Source organism: Rhinopithecus bieti, unplaced genomic scaffold (genome assembly GCF_001698545.2).
Source record: "Rhinopithecus bieti isolate Rb0 unplaced genomic scaffold, ASM169854v2 scaffold_28055, whole genome shotgun sequence".
Lineage (NCBI taxonomy): Eukaryota > Metazoa > Chordata > Mammalia > Primates > Cercopithecidae > Rhinopithecus > Rhinopithecus bieti.
In genome coordinates, this window is record NW_016812914.1 from 1,061,648 (window position 1) to 1,079,969 (window position 18,322).

Genomic DNA, 18,322 nt, shown 5'->3' on the forward strand with positions numbered 1-18,322 from the left:
AAAAAAAAAAAAAAAAAAAAAAAGTAAGGGGGACCCGGGCATGGTGGCTCACACCTGTAATCCCAGCATTTTGGGAGGCCGAGGTGAGTGGATCACTTGAGGTCAGGAGTTCGAGACCACCCTGGCCAACCTGGAGAAACCCCATCTCTACTAAAAATACAAAATTAGCCAGGAGTGGTGGCACACGTCACCTGTAATCCCAGCTACTCGGGAGGCTGAGGCAGGAGAATCACCTGAACCCGGGAAGGCGGAGGTTGCAGTGAGCTGAGATCGTGCCACTGCACTCCAGCCTGGGCAACAAGAGTGAAACTCCGTCTCAGGGAAAAATAAAATAAAATAAAATAAAATAAAATAAAATAAAATAAAATAAATAGTAGAAATAAAATAAAACAGCTGCTACATTTATTTCCTGGAAAGCACCTATTACTAACGGAGATGATCCTACTTTTCAATTGTGATTACTTTCTCATCTGGGCCCCCAGCCCCAGCCCAGATGACTGTGGGCTCCCCAGGGCAGATGCGAGTTCTTCTGGTCCCCTGCACACAGTAGCTGCTCACACTTGCTGAACGTGACCGCAAAGGTGTGAAGAGAGGGCATGGATGCGGGGCGCCCCGGGGACTTTCCCGGTGCTGCGGGGCAGGACTCCGAAACCGTGACCTCACGTCCCACACCCATCCAGGACGCGGAAGGGGCGGTGCGTTTCCTTCCAAGGGCGCGAGCCGCGCGGTGGAGCCAGCGGCCTCAGCGCTCTGAGGTCCGCTGGCACCTCCGCAGAAGTCCCGGCCCCCAGGACCCCAGGACCCTAGGCCCCAGTGGCGCAGCCGGCAGCCCCGGATCCCTGGTAGGTGGGGAAGCGGCGAGGACAGGCCCGAGGTGGAGAAAGTGTCAGGGATGTGGGGGGTGGCCCTGCGCCCGCGCCGCTCGCCAGGACTCCAGGCCACCTGGCCTCCCTCTTAGGGCCCCTGGGAGGCCTGGCGCCGCGCGTTGGGAGGTTGACGTTCCCCTCAACCTCCAGCTCTCCTCGCTGGTGGTCCAGATCCTCCCCCACTGTCGGGATCCTCCCCAGCACCCCGGCTTCCTCCCCTACAGCCTGACCCCGCCCCCAAACCCTGGATTCCTCCCGGACACCCCACATTCCTCCCCAACACCCAGGATTCCTACCTGAAACCCCATATTCCTCCTCACCCCAAATTCCTGAGCCCCACGCTTCCTACCTGACACCCGATATTTCAACACCCTGAATTTCTCCCTGACACCCAAAATTCCTCCCTGACATGCAGGATCCTTCCCCAATACCCCAGATTCCTCCCGGACACCCCAAATTCCTCCGTAACACCAAGGATCCCTCTCTGACACCCTGGATTCTTCCCCAACACCCAGGATCCTTCCCCAATACCCCAGATTCCTCCCCAACATCCAGGATCCCTCCCCAACATCCCAAATTCCTTCCTGACACCCCGAATTCTTCCCTGACACCCAGGATCCCAACCTCACGCCCTATACCACCCCACACCTTCTTCCTTTCTCCCCCTCCTAACGGTTATCCAGTCACATGGGTTTCCTCGCTGTTCCTCCAGCTAGCCAGGCACAGTCCTGCCCCAGGGCCTTTGGGCAGGTGGCTTCACCTTCTGGGAGCTTTCCTCCCTGATCTCCACCCAGCCTCCTCCCTCAGCTCCTTCAGGTCTCAGCTCAATGTCACCTCCTGTCCCCAAAGACCTCCCTTGACCACCATGGTCCCCTGTAGCCCCTTCCCAGCCAGTCTCTCAGAGCCACACAGCCCCCGATTCATGGCTTTCACTGTACGTTTCATTCTCTGAAATGATCTTGGGTTATTTTCCCACTTACTGTTGGTCTCCCTGAACCAGACTAGGAGCTCTGTGAGGGCAGATGTGCTCGCCTTGATATGCAGTGGCACTTTGAACAGTTCCTGGACCTAGTAGATGCTCAGTAAATGCATACGCAATGCAGAAAAGACTGTATGAGAGTGTGGGAGGAAGAGTGGGAGAGAAGGGCACGTTTCAGATGCGGTTAAAACATTTAAAAAGGACGAGGTGGGAGGATCGCTTGAGCCTAGGGGTTCAAGACAAGCCTGGGCAACATGGCAAGACTCCATTTCTACAAAAAAATTCAAAAAGAAAGTTAGCCAGGTGCAGTGTTTATGCCTATAATCCCAACACTTTGGGGGGCTGAGGCAGGAGGATTGCTTGAGCCCAGGAGCCTGGGTAACATAGGTGAGACCCTGTCTCTACCAAAAATACAAAAATTAGCCAGGTGTGGTGCCACACACCTGTAGTCCCAGCTACTCAGGAGGCTGAGGTCAGAGGATCGCTTGAGCCCAGGAGTTCAAGGCTGCGGTGAGCCGTGATCCCACCACTGCACTCCAGCCTGGGTGACAGAGTGAGACCCTGTCTCTAAAAAAAAAAATGAAATGGGGGCCAGGCACAGTGGCTCACGCCTGTAATCCCAGGCAGATCACCTGAGGTCAGGAGTTTGAGACCAGCCTGGCCAACATGGTGAAACCCGGTCTCTACTAAAAATACAAAAATTAGCCGGGCGCGGTGGCGGCGCGTGCCGTAATCCCAGCCACTCAGGAGGATGAGGCATGAGAACTGCTTGAACCCAAGAGGCGGAGGTTGCAGTGAGCCGAGACCGTGCCACTGCACTCCAGCCTGGGTGATACAGCAAGACTCCGTCTCAAAAAAAAAAAAAAAAAGAAAGAAAGAAATGAAATGAAAATCAAAATTTTTTTAAAATGGAAGAGGAAGAGAAAAGGTCTGCTAACATTTACTGTCACACTAACATTATTATATCAAGCTCTTGCTCCTTCCTGGGCACTGATGTAAACTTTTTAACCATATTTTGGCATCAAAGTTTCAAAACAGACTCCCATTCATCCTAAGTACCAGTTCATGTGGGTGTTATAAATGAGGAAACTGAGGCTGAGAAACAGACCACACAAGCCGGCAGGTGGCAGAGCCAGAACGCCCCCACCCTCTGGGTGTTTTTGTCCCGCCAGGCGCCTGCTTTTCAGAGTGAGGAGTGGACTTTGTCCCAGCCATGGACAGTGAGAAGTGAAACTCTCTGGGTCTCCAGAAGGTGGAGGTGGCAGTGGGCAGGGCAGGCGGGCAGGGGAAGCTGGGGCAGGCAGTGAGTGAAATAGAGTTGAGTTCAGGCCCATGGGCAGAGAGAATGAGAAGAAAGACCACGTGATTTTAGAGATTTGCCAGGCATACAGGCGGGGGTGGTCCTGCCTTGATGATTCTAAGTCTGACTGGCTTTGTCGCGTTTTCTGCAAAACTCCCCTGAGTCCTTCTTGCCAGGAGGTTTCAGTCTTGCATGCTAATGTTCATGGAGCACACATGTGCCAGGCATTGCTTTAAGAGTTCTATACAGGCAGGGCGCAGTGGCTCATGCCTGTAATCTGAGCACTCTGGGAGGCCAAGGCGGGCAGATCAATTGGGGTCAGGAGTTCGAGACCAGCCTGGTCGACAGCCTGAAACCCCGTCTCTACTAAAATTACAAAAATTAGCTGGGTGCGGTGGCTTATACCTGTAATCCCAGCACTTTGGAAGGCTGAGGTGAGCAGATTGTCTGGGGTCAGGAGTTCGAGACCAGCCTGGTCAACGTGGCGAAACCCCATCTCTACTAAAAATACAGAAAAAAGTCCAGGTGCAGTGGCTTGAAACTCCATCTCAAAAAAAAAAAAAAAAAGAAAAAAGAAAAAAGAAAAAAAGAATGAGATTTAAATGTAACTGACATGGGCCGGATGTTGTGGCTCACACCTGTAATCCCAGCACTTTGGGAGGCTGAGGCGGGAGGATCACCTGAGGTAAGGTGTTGGAGACCAGCCTGGCCAACATGATGAAACCCCGTCTCTACTAAAAATAAAAAAAAAATCTGGGCGTGGTGGTGGGTGCCTGTAATCCCAGCTACTTGGGAGGCTGAGGCAGGAGAATCGCTTGAACCCAGGAGGTGGAGGTTGTAGTGAGCTGAGATCATGCCACTGCACTCCATCCTGGGCAACAAGAGCAAAACTCCACCTCAAAAAAAAAAAAAAAAAAAATTAGCTGGGCATGGTGGCCCACAATTGTAGTCACAGCTAGTCAGGAAGCTGAGGCAGGAGAATCACTTGAACCTGAGAGGTGGAGGTTGCAGTGAGCTAAGATCGTGCCATTGCACTCCAGCCTGCGCATCAAGAGTGAAACTCCATCTCAAAAAAAAAAAAATTAGCTGGGCGTGGTAGCCCACACCTGTAGTCCCAGCTACTGGGGAGGCTGAGGCAGGAGAATCGCTTGAACCTGAGAGGTGGAGGTTGCAGTGAGCTGAGATCGAGCCACTGCACTCCAGCCTGGGTGACAGAGCAAGACTCCGTCTCAATAAATAAATAAATACAATTACAAAAATTAGCTGGGCATGGCGGCGCTCACCTGTAATCCAAGCTACTTGGGACGCTGAGGCAAGAGACTTGCTTGAACCCTGCAGGTGGAGGTTGCAGTGAGCCGAGATTGCACTACTGCACTCTGCCCTGGGTGACAGAGCAAGACTCTGTCTCAAAAAAAAAGAGTCCTGTACAAATGAACTCATTCACCCTCACAGCTACCCTAGCTGGTGCCCATTTCACACACGTGGAGACTGAGGCATTTTAAGTACCCATGGCCTGCCCCAGGGTCACAGCCTGGGTGTGCCAGAGCTGAGACTTGAATCCCAAGGGCAGGCTTCTACCTGTTGCTCTCGCTTGCCCTGGGACTGACTCATTTCAGATGGGTGTGGGGTCAACAGGGCAGGCCTTAGCCATCAGATGGAAGGACTTGAACTGCTCTCACTGCGGATTGTTGCCCCATGGGAACGTGGGCCCAGTGTGGCCGGATCTTTGATTTTCCGAGAGAATCTGGAATGCTGGAGTTGTACACAACGTCTCTGTTCAATGTTGGCAATGAATTCAAAGTAATTTGAGTCTCACATTGCTTTGCCAGTGGGGTTGTCCCGAAGTCTCTGAAGTTAAATACACACACACATACACACATATATATTTATTTTTTGAGACACAGTCTCACTGTGTCACCAGGCTGGAGTGCAGTGGCATGATCTCGGCTCACTGCAACCTCCCACCTCCTGGGTTCAAGTGATTCTTCTGCCTCAGCCTCCGGAGTAGCTGGGACTACAGGCTCCCACTGCCACGCCTGGCTAATTTTTTGTATTTTTAGTAGAGACAGGGTTTCACTGTGTTAGCCAGGATGGTCTCGATCTCCTGACCTTGTGATCTACCCGCCTCAGCCTCCCAAAGTGCTGGGATTACAGGCGTGAGCCACCGAGCCCAGCCTAAAAATATATATATACATATATTTTGCTGAGGTTGGGTGCGGTGGCTCACACCTGAAATCCCAGCAGTTTGGGAGGCCAAGGCGGGTGGATTATTTGAGGTCAGGAGTTTCAGACCAGCCTGGCCAATATGGTGAAACCCCATCTCTACTAAAAATACAAAAATAAGGCCGGGCACGATGGCTCACGCCTGTAATGCCAGAATTTTGGAGGCCAAGGCAGGTGGATCAAGACCATCCTGGCCAACATGGTGAAACCCCGTCCCTACTAAAAATACAAAAATTAGCTGGGCATGGTGGCGTGCGCCTGTAGTCCCAGCTACTTGGGAGGCTGAGGCAGGAGAATTGCTTGAACCCAGGAGGTGGAGGTTGCAGTGAGCCAAGATCATGCCACTGTACTCCAGCCTGGCGACAGAGGGAGACTTGGTCTCAAAAAAGTTAAAAAAAAAAAAAAAAAAAAAAGATTAGCTGGGCGTGGTGGCAGGCTCCTGTAATCCCAGCTACTCAGGATATTGAGGCACAAGAATCACTTGAGCCCGGGATGCAGAGGCTGCAGTGAGCCTAGATCGCACCACTGCACTCCAGCCTGGTGACAAAGTGGGACTCCATCTTCAAAAAAAATAATATATATCTATATATATATTTTTTTACTGACATACAGGCTGGGTGCAGTGGTCGATACCTGTAATCCCCAGCCACTTTGTGGGAGGCCAAGGTGGGAGGATCGCTTGGTGGCCAGGAGTTCCAGACCCCGTCTCTGCAAATTAATCATTAGCTGGGCATGGTGCTTTGTGCCTGTAGTCCAGGCTACTCCGAGAGGCTGAGTGGGAGGATCACTTGATGCCAGGGGTTGCAGAGCTGCAGTGAGCCTTGATCCACATCAACTGGCCCCCTCCAGCCTGGGTAACAGGGCAGATCTTGTCAAAAACCAACACGGGAGGCTGAGGCAGGAGAATGGCGTGAACCCGGGGGGAGGCGGAAGCTTGCAGTGAGCAGGTCGAGATCGCGCCTGCACTCCAGCATGGCTTACAGAGCGAGACTCTTCTCAAAAAAAAAAAAACAAAAAAAAATACAAAATTAGCCAGGTGGGCCGGGTGCAGCTGGCTTACGTCTGTAATCCCAGCCCACTTTGGGAAGCGAGAGGACCGGTAGGGCATCACCGAGGTCAGGGAGAATTTGAGACCATCCTGGGCTAACACGGTGAAACCCCGTCTACTAAAATGCACAAAAACTGCCGGGGGAGCGGGTGGGCGGCGGGCCTGTAAGTCCCAACTACTCGGGAGGCTGAGGCAAGGAGAATGGCGTAAACCCGGGAGGCGGAGCTGCAGTGAGGCTGGCAGATCCGGTCACTGCAACTCGCCTGGGCGCCAGAGGCGAGTCCGTCTCAAAAAAAAAAAAAAAAAAAAAAAAACCCAGGCGCGGGGCCCAAGCCTGTAATCCCAGAACTTTGGGAGGCCGAGATGGGCAGATAACGAGGTCAGGAGATCGAGACCATCCTGGCTAACACGGTGAAACCCCGTCTCTACTAAAAAAATACAAAATCTAGCCGGGAGAGGTGGCGGGCGCCTGTATTCCCAGCTACTCGGGCGGCTGAGGCAGGAGAATGGCGTGAACCCGGGAGGTGGAGCTTGCAGTGAGCTGAGATCCGGCCACTGCACTCCAGCCCGGGCCACAGAGCAAGACTCCGTCTCAAAAAAAAAATTAGCCAGGTATGATGGCGGAGGCCTGTAATCCCAGCTGCCCGGAAGGCTGAGGCAAGAGAATCGCTTGAACCCGGGAGGCAGAGGTTGCAGTGAGTCGAGATTGCCCCACTACACTCCAGCCTGGGCAATGAAGCGAGACTCCACCTCGAAGAAAGAAAAAATAATAAAAACAAAAATTAATCCCAATAATACATTTTATTAATCCAATATATAAACTAATTTAATAATAAATTCTTTTTAATTCAATATACCCAACATGTTTCAATATAAAACATTATGAATGAGGCATCTTCCATATCTTTTTTGTTTTGCTGTTTTTGAGACTCTGTTGCCTAGGCTGGAGTGCAGTGGCGCGATCTCTGCTCACTGCAGCCTCGATCTCCTGGGCTCAGGCGAACCTCTGACCTCTGCCTCCCAAGTAGCTGGGATGCAGGCATGCACCACCACACCCAGCTAATTATTTTTATTTTTATTTTATTTATTTGCTTGTTTGTTTTGAGACGGACTTTTGCTCTTGTTGCCAAGGCTAGAGTGCAATGGTGCAATCTTGGCTCACTGCAACCCCTGCCTCCCTGGTTCAAGTGATTCTGCTGATTTTTTTTATTTTTAGTAGAGACAGAGTTTCACTGTGTTGGCTAGGCTGGTCTCAAACTTCTGCCCTCAGGTGATCCACCTGCCTCAGCCTCCCAAAGTGCTGGGATTACAGGTGTGAGCCACCGCGCCCGGCCTATTTTTATTTTTTGTAGAGATGGGTCTCACTGTTGCCCAGGCTGGTCTTGAACTCTTGGGCTCAAGAGATCCTCCTACCTCTGCCCCCTAAAGTGCTGGGATTATAGGCATGAGCCACTACACCCTGCCTTAATTAATTAAAAATTAGATAAAATGCCGGCCGTGGTGGCTCACGCCTGTAATCCCAACACTTTGGGAGGCCAAGGTGGGAGGATTGGTTGAGCCCAGGCAACACGGGGAGACCCAGTGCGTACAAAAATACAAAAATTAACGGGTACATGTCCAGGTTTGTTATATAGGTGAATGGCATGTCACAGGTTTTGGTGTACAGATTATTTCATCACACAGGTAATAATTGTCGTACCTGACAGGTAGTTTTTTGTCTGTTTGTTTTTTTGAGACGGAGTCTCGCTCTGTCACCCAGGCTGGAGTGCGGTGGTGCCATTTCGGCTCACTGCAACCTCCGCCTCCCAGGTTCTAGCAATTCTCCCGCCTCAGCCTCCCAAGCAGCTGGGATTACAGGTGCACACTGCCACACCCAGCTAATTTTTTTGTATTTTAGTAGATATGGGGTTTTACCATGTTGCCCAGGCTGGTCTTGAACTCCTGAGCTCAGGCAATCCACACACCTGAGCCTCCCAGAGTGCTAGGATTACAGGCGTGAGCCACCGTGCCCGACCCTAATAGGCAGTTTTTAGATCCTTTCCCTCCTCCTCACCTCCACCACCCTTAAGCAGGCCCTGGTAAGCAGGCCCTGGTATTTTTGTTCCCCCTTTTTTTTTTTGGAGACAGAGTCTCGCTCTGTCGCCCAGGTTGGAGTGCAGTGGTTTGATCTCTGCTCACTCCAGCCTCGACTTCTTGGGTTTAGGTGATTCTCCCACCTCAGCCTCCCTAGTAGCTAGGACTACAGGCACCCGCCACCACACCTGACTAATTTTTCTATTTTTAGTAAAGATGAGATTTCACCATGTTGGCCAGGATAGTCTTGAACTCCTGACCTCAGGCGATCCACCTTCCTCGGCCTCCCAAAGTGCTGGGATTACAGGCGTGAGCCACTGTGCCCGGCCCTGTTGTTCCCTTCTTTGTGTCTTTGTGAACTCAATGATTCGCTCACACTTAAAAGTGAGAACATGTGGCCGGGCGAGACTTCATCTCAAAAAAAAAAAAAAAAATTAAAATTCAGAGTCTCTTCACTACCACAGTCCCATTTCAGGTGCCCAGCAGGCACAGGTAGCTGGGGACTGCCGTATTGGACAAAACACAGACAGAGAGTGTTCAGGCTGGTCTAGACACCGAGTGTCTGCAGTGTATTAGCTGCTTTGGCTGCGGTAATAAAATGCCCCAGACCGGATGGCTTAAACAACAGAAATTGATTCTCTCACAGTTACGGAGGCTGGAAGTCCAAGATCGAGGTGTCGCCGGGTTGGCTCCTTCTGAGGACTCTCCTTAGCTTGCAGACGGCTGCCTTCTCCCTGGGTCTTCTCACATCATCTTCCTTCTGTGCAGCTCTGTGTCTGTATCTAAGTGCCCCCTGCCTTTTCTTTCTTTTTTTTTTTGAGACGGAGTCTGGCTCTGTCTCCCAGTCTGGAGTGCAGTGGCCGGATCTCAGTTCGCTGCAAGCTCCGCCTCCCGGGTTTACACCATTCTCCTGCCTCAGCCTCCCGAGTAGCTGGGACTACAGGCGCCACCACCTCGCCCGGCTAGTTTTTTTTGTATTTTAGTAGAGACGGGGTTTCACCATGTTAGCCAGGATGGTCTCGATCTCCTGACCTTGTGATCCGCCCGTCTCGGCCTCCCAAAGTGCTGGGATTACAGGCTTGAGCCACCGCGCCCGGCCGCCTTTTCTTTTTTTGATGCAGAGTCTGGCTCTATTGCCCAGGCTGGAGTACAGTGGTGAGATCTTAGCTTGCTTGCTGCAGCCTCAACCTCCCAGGCTCAACCAATCCTCCCACCTCAGCCTCCTGAGTAGCTGGGATTACAGGCACGCACTACCATGCCTGGCTAATTTTTTTTTTTTTTTTTTTGAGATGGAGTCTCGTTCTGTCACCCAAGCTGGAGTGCAGTGGCGTGATCTCGGCTCACTGCAAGCTCCGCCTCCTGGGTTCACACCATTCTCCTGCCTCAGCCTCCCGAGTAGCTGGGACTACAGGCGCCTACCACCACGCCCGGCTAATTTTTGCATTTTTAATAGAGATAGATTTTCACCATGTTAGCCAGGCTGGTCTCGAACTCCTGACCTTAGGTGATCCACCCACCTCGGCCTCCCAAAGTGCTGGGATTACAGGCGTGAACCACCATGCCCGGCCATGCCTGGCTAATTTTTGTATATTTAGTGGAGACGGGATTTCACCATGTTGGCCAGGCTGGTCTTGAGCTCTTGATCTCAAGTGATCAGCTCACCTCCACCTCCCATAGTGCTGGGATTACAGGCATGAGCCATCGCGCCCGGCCAAATAAAAATACTTTCAACATCAAAACAAACAAACAAACAAAACAGCAAAGCCAAGTACAAACCAAAAAAAGGCCTTTTCTCTAAATAAAGTCATATTCTGAGCTACTGGAGGTTGGCACTTCAACATATGATTTTGGGGATAGACACGATTGAAATTGAACCCGTAATAGCCAATCATGCCCCTACTAATTAAAAGGCACTTGGTGTTATAGTTACAAACATTGGCATCAAAAGGCTGCTCTATCAGTCACTGGCTGTGTGATCTTGGTCATGTTTGCCCCTCTGTGGAATGGAAAATAAAAAAATCACATGCCTGTCTCATAACCCAGGTGTCTACCAACTTCTTCTGTCAAAGGTCAGAGAGTGACCACTTTGTAGACCACACGGTCTCTGTTGTAGCGACTCCATCACTCTAGTGGGAAAGCAGCCATCAGTGATATGTAAATGAGTGAGCATGTCTGTGTTCCAATAAAACTTTCTTTATAAAAGCAATTGGCTGGGCATAGTGGCTCACGCCTGTAATCCCAGCACTTTGGGAGGCTGAGGTGGGTGGATCACACAAGGTCAGGAGTTCGAGACCAGCCTGGACAATATGGTGAAACCCTGTCTTTATAAAAAGTACAAAAATTAGCTGGGCATGGTGGCGGGTGCCTGTGGTTCCAGCTACTCGGGAGGCTGAAGCAGGAGAATCACTTGAACCCGGGAGGTGGAGGTTGCAGTGAGCTGAGATCACGCCACTGCACTGCAGCCTGGGTGACGGAGTGAGACTCCGTCTCAAAACAAAACAAAAAAAAATTGGCTGGACATGGTGGCTCATGCCTGTAATCGCAGCACTTTGGGAGGCCAAGGCAGGCGGATCACCTGAGGTCGGGAGTTCAAGACCAGCCTGGCCAAAACAGAGAAACCCCGTCTCTACTAAAAATACAAAATTGGCCGGGCGCGGTGGCTCAAGCCTGTAATCCCAGCACTTTGGGAGGCCGAGACGGGCGGATCACGAGGTCAGGAGATCGAGACCATCCTGACTAACACGGTGAAACCCCGTCTCTACTAAAAATACAAAAACTAGCCGGGCGAGGTGGCGGGCGCCTGTGGTCCCAGCTACTCGGGAGGCTGAGGCAGGAGAATGGCGTAAACCCGGGAGGCGGAGCTTGCAGTGAGCTGAGATCTGGCCACTGCACTCCAGTCCAGGCGACAGAGCGAGACTCCGCCTCAAAAAAAATAAAAAATAAAAAATAAAAAATAAAAATAAAAATACAAAATTAACCAGGCATGGTGGTGCATGCCTGTAATCCCTTGGGAGGATGAGGCAGAAGAATTGCTTGAACCCAGGAGGCGGAGGTTGCAGTGAGCTGAGATCGTGTCACTGTACTCCAGCCTGAGCAACAAGAGCAAGACGCCATCCCAAAAACGGAAAAAAAGAAAAAAATTGGTGGACCATATTTTGTGGCCCCTGTCAAAGGGAGATGTGCACAGTGGGATCAGGTCATAACCAAAAACATGAAGGAGGGTAAGGGAGTGAGCCATAGGGATACCTGGCGGGTAACAGTGATATCGGTAGAGGGAGCAGCCACTGCTAAGTTCCTGAAGCAGGACTGTGCCCAGTTTAAAGAACAGAGTTGTGCACAATATAGCATGTAGTAAGTCCTCAAATAAGTGGTTGCATGTAAGTGTTTGTGTGTATCCACACATGCCCATTATATTGTCGTATGTAATATATATGATGCTTATGTATTACGTATAACTAACATACCATTAGACAGTTGAACCAGGGAAGAGTCTATTGCTGTTTTTCCTTGTCTGCGTACTGGTATATTCAGTGGTACCCAATACATGGCAGATGCTGAAAAAATTACTTTTTTTTTTTTTTGAGATGGAGTTTCGCTCTGTCATCCAGGCTGGAATGCAGTGGTATGATCTCAGCTCACTGCAACCTCCGCCCCCTGCGTTCAAGTGATTCTCCTGCCTCAGCCTCCCAAGTAGCTAGGAGTATAGGCGCCGGCCACCATGTCTGCAATTTTTTTTTTTTTTTTAGTAGAGATGGGGGTTTCACCGTGTTGATCAGGCTGGTCTTGAACTCATGACCTCGAGTGATCTGTCCACCTTGGCTTCCCAAAGTGTTAGGATTACCAGCATGAGCCACTGCACCTGGCTAAAAAGTACTTCTTTTTGTTTGTTTGTTTGTTTATGGAGTCTTGCTCTTTTGCCCAGGCTGGAGTGCAGTGGTGCAATCTCGGCTCACTGCAACCTCCACCTCCCAGGTTCAAGCAATTCTCCTGCCTCAGCTTCCCAAGTAGCTGGGATTACAGGAACACGCCACCATGCCAGACTAAATTTTTTTTTTTTCAGTAGAGACAGGGTTTGGCCACCATGTTGGCCAGGCTGGTCTTGAACTCCTGACCTTGTGATCCACCCACCTCAGCCTCCCAAAGTGCTGGGATTACATGCATGAGCCACCGTGCCCAGCCAAAAAATTACTTCTTAAATGAATGAATGAATGCTATGTATGTATCCTTCCGTGCAGCCTCTACTTCCTCAGCTCAAGCAATCCTCCTGCCTTAGCCTCCCGAGTAGCTGGGACCACAGGCACACACCACCAGGCCTGGCTCCAAACTTTTTTTTTTTTTGGATGGAGTCTCACTCTGTTGCCCAGGCTGGAGTGCAGTGGTGCAGTCTTGGCTCACTGCAACCTCCGCCTCCCGGGTTCAAGTGATTTTCCTGCCGCAGCCTCCTGAGTAGCTGGGATTGCAGGCGTCTGCCACCATGCTCGACTAATTTTTTGTATTTTCTTTTTTTTTTTTTTTTTAGACGGAGTCTCGCTCTGTCGCCCAGGCTGGAGTGCAGTGGCGCAATCTCGGCTCACTGCAAGCTCCGCCTCCCGGGTTCACGCCATTCTCCCGCCTCAGCCTCTGGAGTAGCTGGGACTACAGGCGCCCGCCACCTCGCCCGGCTAGTTTTTTGTATTTTAGTAGAGACGGGGTTTCACCGAGTTAGCCAGGATGGTCTCGATCTCCTGACCTTGTGATCCGCCCGCCTTGGCCTCCCAAAGTGCTGGGATTACAGGCGTGAGCCACTGCGCCCAGCCTTGTATTTTCAGTAGAGAGGAGGTTTCACTATGTTGGCCAGGCTGGTCTCGACATCCTGACCTCACGATTTGCTCGCCTTGGCCTCCCCAAGTGCTGGGATTACAGGCATGCGCCTGGCCCAAACTTTTTTTTAAACTCACAAGGTTTCTTAAAAATATCGGAATTGATTGTCATCCCAAGAAAAGTGAGCATATTTCTAAAAATCTAGATCTCTGACTTCTCTTGAAAAATGAGCAGATGTGCCGACTGGCTCCCTTGCCATATTCTGTTAATCTCATAATCCAGCCCTGGGACAGTGTTGGAAAGACTGCTCAAGCCTGCAAATACCAGGATGTTGGGTCCTTGGGGACCATCTGGAAAGCTGACTACTTTATTTATTTATTTATTTATTTATTTATTTATTTATTTATTTAGACAGGGTTTCGCTCTTGTCGCCCAGGCTGGAGTGCAATGATGTGATCTTGGCTTACTGCAACCTCTGCCTCCCAGATTCAAGTGATTATACTACCTCAGCCTCCTGAGTAGCTGGGATTACAGGCGCGGACCACCACGCCCAGCTAATTTTTTGTATTTTTAGTAGAGACAGGGTTTCACTATGTTGGCCAGGCTGGTCTTGAACTCCTGACCTCAGGTGAGCCACCCGCCACAGGCTCCCAAAGTGCTGAGATTACAGGTGTGAGCCGCCGTGCCCAGCCGAGGCTGACTAGTTTATTTAGCAAGCATGTATTGAGCACCTACTGGCTTTCAGTCATCAAGCTCAGAAGTTTCTGTGTGTTAATGCAACTCAATTGCCCAAAACAAGTCTATAAGTGTATGCCATTAGGTACACAGCCTCCACAGCCAGACTGCCTGGGGTTCAAATCCATCCTCTGCCATCCACTGACAGTGTGACTTTGGGCAAGTGACATCACCTCTGTGTGTCTCACTTTCTTCATCTGTAAATGGGGAAAATAGTGTAATAGTGTTTACCTCCCAGGTAACACCAGGTAAGTATCAGATGATAGCTTTTTTTTTTTTTTTTTTTTTGAGACTGGGTCTTACTCTGTTCCCCAGGCTGGAGTACAGTGGCACCATTTTAGCTCACTGCAGCCTCAACCTCCTGGGCTTAAGCAATCTTCCCATCCCAGCCTCCGGAGTAGCTGGGACAACAGGCACATGCCACCAACGCCTAGCTACTTTTTTGTTTTTTGAGCCGGAGTTTCACTCTGCTGCCCAGGCTAGAGTGCAGTGGCATGATCTTGGCTCACTGCAGCCTCCACCTCCTGAGTTCAAGCGATTCTCCAGCCTCAGTTTCCCAAGTAGCTGGGATTACAGGTGTGCACCACCATGCCTGGCTAACTCTTTGTAGTTTTAGTAGAAACGGGGTTTCAGACTGATCTGGAACTCCTGACCTCAGGTGATCCCCCAGCCTTGGCCTCCGAATGTGCTGGGATTTCAGGTGTGAGCCACCACGCCCAGCCCAGCTAATGTTTAAATTTTTTTGTAGAGACAGAGTCTGGCTATGTTGCCCAGGCTGGTCTGGAAGTCCTGGGCTTAAGTGATCCTCCTGCCTCAGCCTCCCAAAGTGTTGAGATCACAGATGTGAGCCATCGTGCTGGCCTCATAGCATTTTGCAGAGGAGGAAATGGAAGTTGAAGAAGACGACATGTTGCCAAAGGTCACCTGGTTAGGTCTGGGTGGCAGGATGGGAAAGCAGGCGGGGTGTGTGGGCTGCCTTCCCGTGCTGACCTTTCTTGGGGATAACCATGTTTGCCTCTCCCGTTTCCTATAGATCTGCTCGGGCAGCTCCTGCGGAACCTGGAACAGTGAATGGGTAGGGGACGCCAGGCTTGCAGAAGGCGGGCAGTGTGGAACATGCCTTCATTACCCCCAGCTTCTGCTGCCCGAGGCTGCACCCACCTGTGCCTATGGCCTGCACGGGCCCGTCACTTCCTAGTGCCTTTGACATTCTAGGCGCAGCAGGCCAGGACAAGCTCTTGTATCTGAAACACAAACTGAAGACCCCACGCCCAGGCTGCCAAGGGCATGACCTCCTGCATGCCATGGTCCTCCTGAAGCTGGGCCAGGAAACCGAGGCCAGGATCTCTCTAGAGGCACTGAAGGCCGATGCAGTGGCCCGGCTGGTGGCCCGCCAGTGGGCTGGTGTGGACAGCACCGAGGACCCAGAGGAGCCCCCAGATGTATCCTGGACTGTGGCCCGCTTGTACCACCTGCTGGCTGAGGAGAAGCTGTGCCCGGCCTCGCTGCGGGACGTGGCCTACCAGGAAGCCCTCCGTACCCTCAGCTCCAGGGACGACCACCGGCTGGGGGAACTTCAGGATGAGGCCCGAAACCGGTGTGGGTGGGACGTCGTTGGGGATCCAGGGAGCATTCGGACGCTCCAGTCCAATCTGGACTGCCTCCCACCATCCTCGGCTTCGCCCTCTGGGACCCAGAGCCTCCCATGTCCCATTGACGGTGTTTCCGGCTGGAGCCAAGGGCGCTCCCTGCGATCCACCGACAGCCCGGCCTCCCTGGCCAGCAACTTGGAAATCAGCCAATCGCCCACCATGCCGTTCCTCAGCCTGCACCGCAGCCCACACAGTCCCAGCAAGCTCTGTGACGACCCTCAGGCCAACCTGGTGCTGGAGCCTGTCCCCGGTGGCTGCCAGGAGCCTGAGGAGATGAGCTGGCCGCCATCGGGGGAGATTGCCAGCCCCCAAAGCTGCCAAGCAGCCCACCCCCTGGGCTTCCCAAAGTGGCCCCAGATGCAACCTTAACTGGCCTCCCTGAAACCCCCACAGCTCCAGAAACCAGCACCCACTACCCGGTGGAGTGCACCGAGGAGTCTGCAGGCACCCAGTCTCTCCCCTCGCCCATTGTGGAGCCCGTCAAAAACCCCTGCCCTGTCAAAGACCAGTCGCCACTCCAACTTTCTTTAGAAGACACCACCTCTCCAAATAGCAAGCCGTGCCCACCTACTCCCACCACCGCAGAAATATCCCCTCCCCCTCCTCCTCCTTCATCAGCCCCTTATTCAGCTCACCTGACCCCCTCCTCCCTGTTCCCTTCCTCCCTGGAATCATCATCGGAACAGAAATTCTATAACTTTGTGATCCTCCATGCCAGGGCGGACGAGCACATTGCCCTGCGGGTCCGGGAGAAGCTGGAGGCCCTTGGTGTGCCCGACGGGGCCACATTCTGCGAGGATTTCCAGGTGCCCGGGCGTGGGGAGCTGAGCTGCCTGCAGGATGCTATAGACCACTCAGCTTTCATCATCCTACTTCTCACCTCCAACTTCGACTGTCACCTGAGCCTGCACCAGGTGAACCAAGCTATGATGAGCAACCTCACGCGACAGGGGTCGCCAGACTGTGTTATCCCCTTCCTGCCCCTGGAGAGCTCCCCGGCCCAGCTCAGCTCCGACACAGCCAGCCTGCTCTCCGGGCTGGTGCGGCTGGACGAACACTCCCAGATCTTCGCTAGGAAGGTGGCTAACACCTTCAGGCCCCACAAGCTTCAGGCCCGAAAGGCCATGTGGAGGAAGGAACAGGACACCCGAGCCCTGCGGGAACAGAGCCAACACCTGAACAGTGAGCGGATACAGGCAGCGGCCCTGAACGCGGCCTACTCGGCCTACCTCCAGAGCTACCTGTCCTATCAGGCACAGATGGAGCAGCTCCAGGTGGCTTTTGAGAGCCACATGCCATTTGGGACCGGGTCACCCTTTGGGGCTCGAATGCCCTTTGGGGGCCAGGGGCCCCTGGGAGCCCCACCATCCTTTCCTCCTTGGCCGGGGTGCCCGCAGCCGCCGCCCCTGCACGCGTGGCAGGCTGGCACCCCACCACAGCCCTCCCCACAGCCAGCAACCTTACCACCATCACTGCCCTTCTCGCAGCCACAAGCCTTCCCTACGGCCTCACCTGCACCCCCTCAGAGCCCAGGACTGCAACCCCTCATTATCCACCATGCACAGATGGTACAGCTGGGGCTGAACAACCACATGTGGAACCAGAGAGGGTCCCAGGCGCCCGAGGACAAAACACAGGAGGCAGAATGACTGCGTGTCGTTACCTGACCACCTGGGGAACACACCTGGACCCAGGCATCGGCTTTGGGCAGGACCCCATAGACCACCCCTGTGCCCTGTGGACAGTGGAAGATGGGGTCATCTGCCGCTTTCAGGACATTGCCCGGGAGCCCTTCATTTAGGACAAAAGGAGCGCGATAATGCCCTGGCTTTCACGGTGGTCAGAACTGGATACCGTGATTCCAATTCCAATCTCTCTGTTTCTGGGTGAAGGGTCTTGGTGGTGGAGGTATTGCTACGGTCTTTTAATTATAATAATATTTATTAAATGCTTCCGCAGCGCCATTGTCTTCTGGGACACCTTCTGCCCAGCTATTTATTATAAAACACGTGGCTCCCGCTTCTGCAAAAGGGAAACGGAAGCGGGAAGTGCACGCCTTTTCTTGGAGGGCGTAAACCGGATCCACCCTCATCCCATTGGTCAGAATATAATCACATGGCCCTGCTCCTGCCGCAAGGAACGCTGGGAAATGTAGTCCTTTCTAAGCGGCCATGTGCCTCGCCGAGTCTGGGTTCTAATACCAGGAAATGTGGAGGGAAAAGATATTGTTTAGAGCGGGGAGGGTGCAGCCTGGGCAACATGGTGAGACCCCGTCTCTTCAAAAATACAAACATTAACTGGGTGTGGTGGTGCACGCCTTTAGTCCCAGCTACTCAGGACACTGAGGTGGGGGGAATTGCTTGAGCCCAGGAGGTGAATGCTGCAGTGAGCTATGAATGAATGAATGAGTGAATGAATGAACGAGTGAGTGAATGAACGAATTAGTGAATGAATGAATGAGTGAGTGAGTGAGTGAGTGAATGAATTAGTGAATGAATGAGTGAACGAATGAGTGAGTAAATGAATGAATGGATGAGCGAATGAATGAATAAATGAATGAATTTGAATAAATGCCACTGAGGGACATTTAGCAGTTTTGCTGCAGCCCTTCCTTTTTCTTTGGGGTCTGCCTTGATGCCCCCATCA

At 52.2% G+C, this 18,322-nt stretch overlaps 1 protein-coding gene across 1 annotated transcript; it reads left to right on the forward strand.

The window, feature by feature from the left end:
* Nucleotides 1-704: 704 nt before the first annotated feature.
* Nucleotides 705-17,634, forward strand: TICAM1 (TIR domain containing adaptor molecule 1). The gene is given in 3 exon segments (XM_017847188.1): nucleotides 705-842; nucleotides 15,058-15,977; nucleotides 15,980-17,634. Coding segments are annotated over 2 exon segments (2,130 nt in total). The 5' UTR covers nucleotides 705-842; nucleotides 15,058-15,193; the 3' UTR covers nucleotides 17,326-17,634.
* Nucleotides 17,635-18,322: the final 688 nt, after the last annotated feature.